Source organism: Montipora foliosa, chromosome 3 (assembly GCF_036669935.1).
Source record: "Montipora foliosa isolate CH-2021 chromosome 3, ASM3666993v2, whole genome shotgun sequence".
NCBI classification, from domain to species: domain Eukaryota; kingdom Metazoa; phylum Cnidaria; class Anthozoa; order Scleractinia; family Acroporidae; genus Montipora; species Montipora foliosa.
The window spans coordinates 45,431,578-45,441,577 of NC_090871.1; the positions used below are offsets into that span (position 1 = coordinate 45,431,578).

Consider the following 10,000-nt stretch of genomic DNA (forward strand, 5'->3'; position numbering starts at 1 on the left):
CAAACACGAAACGCTCTTTCGTCGCTTTAAGACCTTCAATTCTCCTTTTCCGCTTTAGGGTTATATCTTTCTATTTTGAGCTCTGTAGAGGTTCACCCCAATTCTAAGAGGAGGAAAATATGTCTTGGAAAATAAGGACTGATGCGCTCGTGACGGCATTTTCTATTTAAGTTAGATCGCACGTCAGCTGTCGTCAGCGAGCGTGCACCGATGGGCAAATAGAAATGATCAATTAGCCAATCAGAACGCGCGTTTTACCCAAGTTATGTTATAATGCACAATAGTATTTGATGAACAAAATAAGGTCTCTGACGGTGCGTTTTGAAGTTTTGTTCATTCCTTTCTCGTTCTCTGCTCATCTTGGACATGTTACGACTAAACAAGAAGAAAACACAAAAGCAAAACAGCGAATTTTAATTTCTTTTTTTTTTCCCTTTCGGCGCGTTTAGTCACCCAATGTCGTGTTCAGCAAACTGGCTTTGCTTTCAGTTTGCCATTTTTAATGCTCATAGAAATTTTATTAACATCTTTTTTTTCTTTGTTAGGAGCTCAAGGACTTGATCGGTATGTAGTTGTTGTTGATTACTGAAGCATCCTTTTTTTTTTCACTTGTTTATTTTTTCTCCCGAACATCTGTCCTCCCTCCCTCCCTTTTTCCAAAGAGCAATTATCCCACTCGTCCGGGAGGAGGAGGGGAAAGCTCGTTCCAGGGGGTAAGGGGTGGGAAAAAGGCCACTTTTTTTTCTGGAGAGTGTAGAGCCTTCTCTAAAAGAGCTAGTCTAATTAAATAAAGAGTGTTGCTGAGCCTACCACTTTTTCTCTTACCGGAAATTATCTTTTTTAAGAAACTTGCGTAAAATTGGTAATTGCGTTTTATCGTGAAATGTGAGGCACAGAATTTTATTAATGCAGAAAGCTATCAGGTCGAGACTCATTTGACGTAAAATATTACAAAGAATGATTTTAAAATAATTGTTCTACTTTTTCCTGTCAGACCACGTGCACTTGGAAAAGCTAAAGACGTGCCAATGTTTCAAATGCGAATGTGACCTTTTTTTTTTTTTTTTTTCATTTTCAGGATTTCTTTGGAAGGTCTAAAACACGGATCATTTTTAACGGGCCACTCGTTGCAGGTCATCGTTGTACCTTTTTTTGCTGATAACCCAAAACCCTCAATTAGCCTAACCCTAGGCCTAAAACCAATTTTAGGCATAGACTTAGCCAAATGAAGGGTCTTCTAAATATGTTTGAAGGATTTTACAATAAAATATGCTTTTTTGTACAGTTTAATAATTGTGCGTCTGTTCAATAATTAGGGAGCTTACGCAAGGACGACGGCGACGACAATAGGGCCGTTTATACGAGAGGAAATAAACCGCGGCTTACTCTGGCCGCGGCGTACATAATACGCGGAAGGAACTATTTATACGAGTGTAAACTCCCAGGCCAGGATAAGCCGCGGCTTTAGCAAGCCGTGAACGTAGATTTTGTACCATTTATACGGTGTGTTCGCGTCTTATGTAAGCCGCGGCCAGAGTAAGCCGCGGCTTATTTTCTTTCGTATAAACGGCAGTAATGAGAAAGTCGTCTAAAAATACTATTTCCCGTTATTGTAATAATGTCGTTACAATCCCAAGTCGTTCGGAACGAAAAGTGTGTATCAACATTGCGGGAATAAAATTGGCATGAACAGTGTGGTTGTTTGGGGATAAAATCATGTTTCGTCATGTTCTCATGTCCTGTACACAACCTGAAATTTGCTCAATTCTCGTTGAAGTCAGGACGAGATCGGTAAAGAAATGCACCAACATGAAAAACGCACGTGCAGGGCGTGCAGAGTTTTTGTTTTTTTCTCGTTAGAGCTATTGTTTTGTGGCGCTCCCGTAGCCGTCGTCGTCTCCTTGCGTAAGCTCCCTATTGATCACAAAAGACGTTTTTTGCTCTTACCACATTAATTGACGTCATCTGTGATTTATTACTGAACAGATACACGGCAACATGGAATCTATTTGTTAACAAGAACACAATTCTAAACAACTTAAAAATACCCGAGTTTATTTACGTTTACACGTCTTATAAAAAGTAAAACCTTTCTTCTACAATTGTACTGCCTAAGGCTTCTTGTAATTGTCAAAAGAGTGAGTTTCCGTTTCGGATGAGCCTTAGCTAAGGTAAATCTGTTAATGGGTGTGTCAAAAGAGCTATTGTTCCAAGAAGGAATGTTGTATATTTACAAAGTAAGTCTTGTCTAATGCCCCATTCACACCAAACCTTAAACATGTTTTAAACATGTTTAGTTAAACACGTTTTCAAAGTGTTTTCTTTTTAAATCATATTTACTGACTTTTGTCGACTACGAATTTATCACAGATAAAAGCATGTGTTGAAACAAACCTGAATCTCATGTGAAAGCCAGTCCTACATTTTTCTGTGACTTATTTTTATTTTGTTAAACCCAGTTTAATTAGGCATGTCTTGTTGGTGTGAATGGGGTATAAAATGTGCTTTATGGTATTCCTTGGTGATATGTCCATTTGGCGTTTAAGGGACCTTAACGTCCTGTAATCAAGAAAAAGCTTCGTACATACGACCAAATGTTTCATATCACTTCGATTACCTACTAAAATTCTCCAACGTTTTTTTTCCCTTTAGTTCTTAAGTGCAGCTGGCCAATATGTTCTTAATGGTCAAAATAAATCCATTCGTCGTAGCTAAAAATTACAATTTCCAAATTTCTCCTCGAAATTTCACATTTTATGCGTCTTAGAAATTGCGACAAGTTAACAAAAAGTTAGCAGCCATTTTTCCCACAACTGCGCTACTTCGAAGCAAGGGTCCTATCCATGATCCCTAGTTCCTGTTTTCACATAATAGATGTATTGCAACTATCCGAGGAGCACGAAAAACCTGCCTCTTAAAGAGACTAATCAATTTAAGTAAATCAATTAAAATGACATTTAGATGTTGATTCACTTTGGATTATTTGAAAGGGGGAGATTTCTCATCAAAGTCAAGTGTGAGGTCGAAATGATTAAAGTTCCTTTTGGAAAACAGAAGAGTTAAGGTTGCTTTTTATTTTATGCGTTCAAGTCCTCCAAATTTGCGTACAGTTCATTGTTGTAAATATGCATGTTGAGCAGCCTCTGCAAAAGGAATAAAAAAGCACATATTGAAAGATGCTTTTCTTTTTCGATTTAGTTTACAAAATTACATCACAAAAGATCTCCTCCTCCCCCCTCCCCCTCCCTCTTTGTTCAAAACAAGAAGTTATACGTCCCATACATCTCTCACACCTTGTTGCCACCTGTTCGAACCACTTATATGACGTCAAGGTGACCATACTGCTATTCCGTTAGACAGAGAAACGGCAGCCATTTTGTGGTCCGAAGTGACCATAAAAAACACCATCTTTTTCGATTAGGTTTACCCTTTTTGTTTAATTAAGCAAAGCAGCATGGCTGTCGGTCCAGTGAGTGAAAATGCTTCGTTATGACTCGTCCGGTTTGTTTTCACAATTTTGTGATGCATCGACCAAAGTGCTTTTGTCACTTACGTATTTAACTCACTTGAAATTACGCAGCAAAAACGAGCACTGAAGTATCATCCACGCTCTAAGCTCCTGTAAGGTCTACACGTTCAAATTAAAGGACCACTTTTAGTGCCTTCAGTTGATACTGGGCCATGCGTCTGAGGCTATTACGTAAAAAAGTCACAGCTTGGCGATATTTTCTTTGTCTCATAATTCTTAAGGAGAATTTTAATACAAATAAAAAAATATTGATAAATGCCCATAAAGCTGCTGAATCAACGCACAGGGCATATAGAAGTTGGCTATTGGCTTGCATTAAAATTTTATAAAGAATCTGACCTTGTGCTGGGTTTCCATTCCTTTTAGCTGTTGTGTTAAATCAGCAAATGACGGTCTTGCTTCAGGTTCATTTTGCCAGCAATTCATCATGATTTGATACCTTGGAAATAATTTCATTACACTGTTACCTTACTGTGTCTCAAGCATAAGTCGTATTGAATCAAATTTTATTTATTAAGCTAACTGAAGGTTTTGAATGCAAATGTCAAGGGCACCCAAGTTTGAGATTGGAATACGCAATTTTACAATATTATTTTCAGTCATCATTGTCGTTTGAGGCAAAATAATGACCTTCACCTTACCTGGTGTTGGCGTCGCAAAGTGACCCTATTATCATAACATCAACTTTTTTTACTTTGCATACATGTCATAATGTGACACTTGGTGTCTACTTAAGCCTATTAAGAACTTCATGTATTACTTTATGGTTACGGTTCTGGTTAAGGTCTTGCAGATAGTTCAAATGAAAGAAGTGTGCTATGCGCTAAAAGGTATTTCGCAGTTGGCGAACGATTATTTTTCCACATTAAACTTTCTTTGAGTCGTTGTCGTTGAACTAAATGACGTAAAAGTAAAGGATAAACAAAGCAGAGTGTAAAAGAAACAAAACAGTATTTTTCTTACAAGTCATTGTCCACGTGTTCTGGTTTCGGCATTCTGTAACCTTGCTGAAGCAAACTTGCAATTTTCTTGCCATCCATCCGTGGATATGGAGAACCACCTGGATAAAAATAGAGAAGGAAATGTTTACCCGCACCCACCATCCCTGGTAACTTCCCATCCACTGCTAGCCATGACGAAAAAACGCATTTATGACTTAGATTAGGATACCATCGAATCCTAATTCCCTACTCTGAGTCTGTGTATGGGAAATATTCTAGTTAATTATTATTATTTTTTAATCAGCTGGCTTAAGGCTAATCCTGCTTTCTCTAAGTTGATTCTCAGAGCGAATCTACCCAGCAAATCTGAATACTTATCGTCAAGACGGCAGTTGACACTTCATTTTGACATCCAACACGAAGTGTCCCTGCCTTTGCTACCTATTTCTAACAATGAGGTAAGGGTAAAGGTTAGAGTTATTTGAGTTCAGGGTAAATGCAACAGTTTATCGTTACCTGAGGAGCAGCATTTGGGGGACACTTAGTGACGTTAATTGTCTGTATTCCGAGACACAAGTGATGTTGAAGTCATAGAAAAGAGCAAGGGGACACTTCGTGACGCTTTTGAAATCCGCGTGCCTGTTATTAGGTGCAGATCTGGACATGTCAAGTGGGTCATTTGCAAGATGCAACGTCGAATCCAAAATCAGAATTTTGCAATACTTGAAGATATGATCTCGAAGAGGGTAAAGCAGCAAACTATTGCATGCACAGATTCTTACCTACGGTAAAGATTTCATAAAGAACAACTCCATAACTCCATCTGTTAAAAAATGAAATCACCACAGACTTATCATTTTCTACATTCAAATTTAAGGTCATGCATGGTCGAATGGCAGGAGAACTCGACTTTAGACGAAATACCGCTTCTCAACCTTCAAGATGAAGCGAAAACGAGTAAGTTTACTTACACGTCACTCTTTGTGGTGTATTTTCCATACAGCAGGGATTCATATGCTGTCCATTTAACTGGCAACCGACCCTGGCAGTTGAAGATAAAAAACAGAATGGATTATACTTAATCGTTTTATGGTTACGACTTGAAAAAAAAAACACGGTAATCTCGTCGAGTTTCCTGTACTTTCTTATGTTCTAGTTTTGTTACCCTTGTCTTTCTTGCATAAATGCTTTTCTGTTGCACATCTCTAGCCATTCCAAAGTCTGTTACTTTGCATGTTTCTGTTTCTCCAACCAGCACATTACGAGCAGCAAGATCTCGGTGTATGATCTGAAGTGAAGCATTTTTCACATTATTGGTTGCTTGCATAAGTTTGACAGTGAAAAAAAAAACATTGAGCGGTTGCGGGCATAGCAGTTTCTTTGACAACGTTAATGACATTTACAATGACACAAGCAATGGTAAGTATCAGTGTCACTGGAGAAGTGGCAGTGGCGATTCCGGATGCAATGAGAATGGCAATGACAGGCACATGCAGGTGTGACGACAGCAGCAACGCTAATAGAATTAACAATACCATTGCCAATATGCAATGACAACACATTATGACAATAACAACTGTTGATAACAGATGCTTGTTGCTATTAATAAGGCTTATACTAATGACTTCATAAACAAGACTAATATCATATCATAGATATCATATTATATCTTTCTTTACCCTTGCATTTTTAGAGAATCTTGGTGTAGCTATAGTATCTCCAAACAATTATTCTCCCAACCATGATATACCACAGAGGACAAACCACAACACCAGGAATTCCATGTCCTGCTCTTTCTGAATAGTGTGTGGGTTCTTTTACGTCCCAGAGGGTTATAAACATTGAAGAGTTGTGAGACAGGGCCAATGGTTTATCGTGCGAATCTGAGAATACTAGAGAGTTTAACCATTTTCAGATGTCATCAGAAAGGCAGCACTTTTTCCTCAGTTAATTAAAGACCCTGAGTGTTGGTATGGCCAGACTTTTGATCCCGCAACGTCCCGCACAGTAGCTTGGACCTAAACCAGCTGAACCAACTGATCCGCGGGATACTAATTATATGCTATACAAACTGCTAATTTTGTTTGCTGTATTAACTGCCGAAAGCCATTACACTCATGCTTACCTTTCTTAAAGATAAGTAGTTCATTCCATCAGCGATTTGCCAAGCAAATTTCATCAGCTGTTGCGACGTCAGACTGGTTTGAGGTTTGATGTCCGGGTCTTTGTAGTAAGTGTCATTCAATCCGCGGCTCTTTCTCAGGTAACCCAACAGATCACCATAAGGGACATACTCAATCAGCACCAATAGGGGATCTATGAGAAATATTATGGCGTTTATTCAACATGCATTATCTCTGTCTGTCCTTTTTTTGTCCACGAACAGTTCTCTCATCTCCTCTGCTCTACGCTTGACTAGGTGTGTGATTCCGTCATGTTATGTTGCCTGCGAGTGTTTTAATTTTAGGACGATTTGACTAGTTTCACTGAATAAAACAGAATAAAATTCAATTATTTCTATGAGTCTTCATTCGGAATGCTAAAATGCAGCAATTGACTACGGTCAGTCCAGTGTCTTCGTGATGCCAAGGGTTAGCTTTGCTTATAAAAAGAAATGACAAATCAGTTTTTAGGTCAACCGCAACATTCCATAATATATTCGCACTCTATCCAACTAATTTCCCAAGCCATTGTTTACCGGAGCGTTTTATTGACCTGGTTTTATCTACCTTGTGAAAGCTCTTATTCCTACTAAAGATGACGATGGATTTCCTTTAAAAGCAGCGTACAGGTAATTCAACAAACGTCTTTAATAACTAGACAACGGAAGTATGGATACCTATTGACATAAAATTTCAAAAACTCATTTAATAATTATTGATCGAAACAGCCTACCAGACCACCAAAAAAGTGTGGCACGCGCCTGAGCGTTAACGAACTGATAAAGCATTCTTCATTTGAAGTTTTTATATAAAGCATAATAATAAAGCTTAGCTTCTTTTTCTGGAATGCTACTGTTCTCCACCCACCATTTAAATTTGAACCTTTGTTCCGACACACTTTCTGTGAAGTGCTCTTGAAGCCGTTCAATAAACCCACAGGTCGTGCTTTTTCGGGTCTAAGATTAACAACTCGGTCTCGCCTCATGGTTTAAAACCCGATAACAGAACTGTAGACTGAATACTGAACTGTAGACTGAATACTTCACACTTGGGCGAGTCGTAAGTGGGCTTCTCGTTATGATTGGAACTGCTATGCAATATCCTATTGTAATGCTGAGACGAAGTTAAGGTGGCACTGTTTTGGTTTGGAACAAGCGAACATTGATAGAGAAGAGCTTTTCTATAGCAGCAGCATCATAGTATAATTCATAGATGCCTTTACCAGTTTCAGTGACGCATCCCAATAGTTTGATAACATGTGGATGAGGCTTGAGGGTCTTCATCAGATCGAGTTCGGATTTCAAGTCTCTCTTATCTGACTCAGGAGCGTTAGCTAAATCAAATAAGCATAAAAAACAAAGGTAAATTCGCATTAGTTGTACTCCGTGTACCTGTCATCAGGGCTCATTCTTGTCTTTGTGCGTTCGAGGTCAAATTCAAGTAATTGCTAAACACAAAGGTGTTAGAAATCTCTCCCAAAGTACGCAGTAGTCATATTCGCGGATTACACTTGTTTGTTCTCTACACAACGAAGGACTGACCGTTTGTTCCTAAACCAAAGCCATAAAGAAAAAAAGACTTTTACCTTTCAGCATTTTAACAGCCACAGTTTTTGTGCCAGAATGGAATGGAAGGTTCTTTGCCGTTCCTTTGGCAACCTGGCCAAAAGCACCTTTACCAATGACCTTCTCCACTTTCACGTCTTCTCTTGTTACTTCCCATGACCTTGTTCTTATATCAAGGGGTGCATATTCAACATTCTGAGGGGAGCTATTAGGGTTACTTGGTTCTACTTCATAATGGGTAGTCCCTTGTAAGGACATGGATGCAAGTTCAATGAGGCTTCTTAGCTCTTGATTAGAACTACTTGGTGGATCGTTAGTAGGATTAAGCTCTTCCATTGCAACTTCGTTCTGAAAACAAAGAAGTCCCCGGGTTAAATTACCTTTGTAACCGTTAGTATGCTTGAAGTTCACTATTCTTCAAAAATAAACTAACTACAGGCAGTCGTAGCTCAGTTGGTTAGTGCGCGGCTTTTGGAGCGAGAGGTCCTCAGCTCGATCCTCGGTGACTTAAACGTCTGTTTTCGACTTTCCTTTAATCCGTGTAGCTGTAGCTTTAAATGTCCTTAAAACGGAGCACTGACCAAGGGAGCACCGTCGGCTTTCATTGATACCAGTTTCGTGACTGAAGGAACTACTGACATTAAATAAAGTGACTTTTCCTTTACTTTACATTTAATAAAAGCAAAGACTCTATCACCAAAGTTGCGAGAAATGTAAGCAGTTAATTAAAGGACTCAGACCCACGGCAATGCGATTGCAATGGGATGGTTAACCATATTCGGGAAATTAAGCCATCTTGGAGTTGGTCAACCTGACGAGCTAACGGTACCATGTCCTGCAGGAGATGAAAATAATTGGGAAATTTCTGAAACATGTGTTTTGAGCAGCGCTTGCAATGACTCTTGGCGAGAATGATCGCTTAGAGCAATTACAATGACACTTCAAAATGTCCTTTAACTGTTACAATGAATAAGTAAAATAGATATAGGAAACGAGTACAGTCAACTCTCTCTTAACGGACACCTCTATAAGATGGACGCCTGGTGCTGGTCCCGGCCGTTTCTTAATCATTTTACTATAAGCAAACTCTCTGTAAGACGGACAACGGACACTTGTGAGGATCTGAATGTGACCGAAAATTACGATTTACGGAAGACGAATTCTTTGTACGTGACTATTTTTAACACCAGACGTTTAATTGACAGCTCTTATCTTGCTGACGCCTCCTGAAATTTGTTGGTTCACGTGTTAACCGCGGACTAACAGCTCCAGATTTCGCCAAGGAAATTGACGTTTTACAGGCAATAAGGTGGATCAAGCAGGCCTAGGATGAGGTACCAGAAGAAATTGTTCAGAAGTGCTTCGAGAAATGTGAATTTTCCAATGTGGTACAGAATAACGAGAGATCCGAGGAAGAAGAGGATCAAGAATACGCAGAGCTTGTACGACGAATTAGTCAGGGCGAGACAACAGTCGAAGAATACGTAACTGCCGACCAAGAGATTCCATCATGTGAGCCTCCTGTTCATACCACCCTCCCCAACTAACGACAACGACTAAGGGATGAAGCCCTCGATCTCTATCAAAAAGATTCCGAGGAACCTGCCAGCAAAGTTGTAGTGGTTGCAGACAGTGACGAAGAAGGCCAAGTTGTGGACATTGAACCACCGGATCCAACCATCAAATCCACTACAGAAGCTCTTAGACTAGTTGACGACCTAAAGGAATTCGCTTCCACAAAGCTGCAAGAGGAAATCCTCGTATCAAAATTAAGCAGCGTTGGTCAGCGCTTTTAGGATTTTA

The 10,000-nt window shown here is 39.4% G+C and overlaps 1 protein-coding gene and 1 pseudogene across 2 annotated transcripts in view; both read right to left on the minus strand.

The window, feature by feature from the left end:
- Nucleotides 1-10,000, minus strand: part of LOC137997490 (oncoprotein-induced transcript 3 protein-like) — a 61,328-nt pseudogene that overhangs the window by 40,618 nt on the left and 10,710 nt on the right.
- Nucleotides 2,038-10,000, minus strand: part of LOC137997487 (uncharacterized) — a 132,643-nt gene continuing 124,680 nt past the window's right edge. For both annotated transcript variants that reach the window (XM_068843523.1, XM_068843524.1), the window contains 9 exons: nt 8,218-8,545; nt 7,855-7,965; nt 6,596-6,786; nt 5,636-5,758; nt 5,442-5,512; nt 5,253-5,293; nt 4,493-4,589; nt 3,869-3,968; nt 2,038-3,143 (listed from right to left, as the gene is read on the minus strand). In XM_068843523.1, the coding sequence (XP_068699624.1) occupies nt 3,078-3,143; nt 3,869-3,968; nt 4,493-4,589; nt 5,253-5,293; nt 5,442-5,512; nt 5,636-5,758; nt 6,596-6,786; nt 7,855-7,965; nt 8,218-8,545 (1,128 nt within the window). In that variant the 3' untranslated portion in view covers nt 2,038-3,077. The remainder of the gene's footprint in view (nt 3,144-3,868; nt 3,969-4,492; nt 4,590-5,252; nt 5,294-5,441; nt 5,513-5,635; nt 5,759-6,595; nt 6,787-7,854; nt 7,966-8,217; nt 8,546-10,000) is intronic.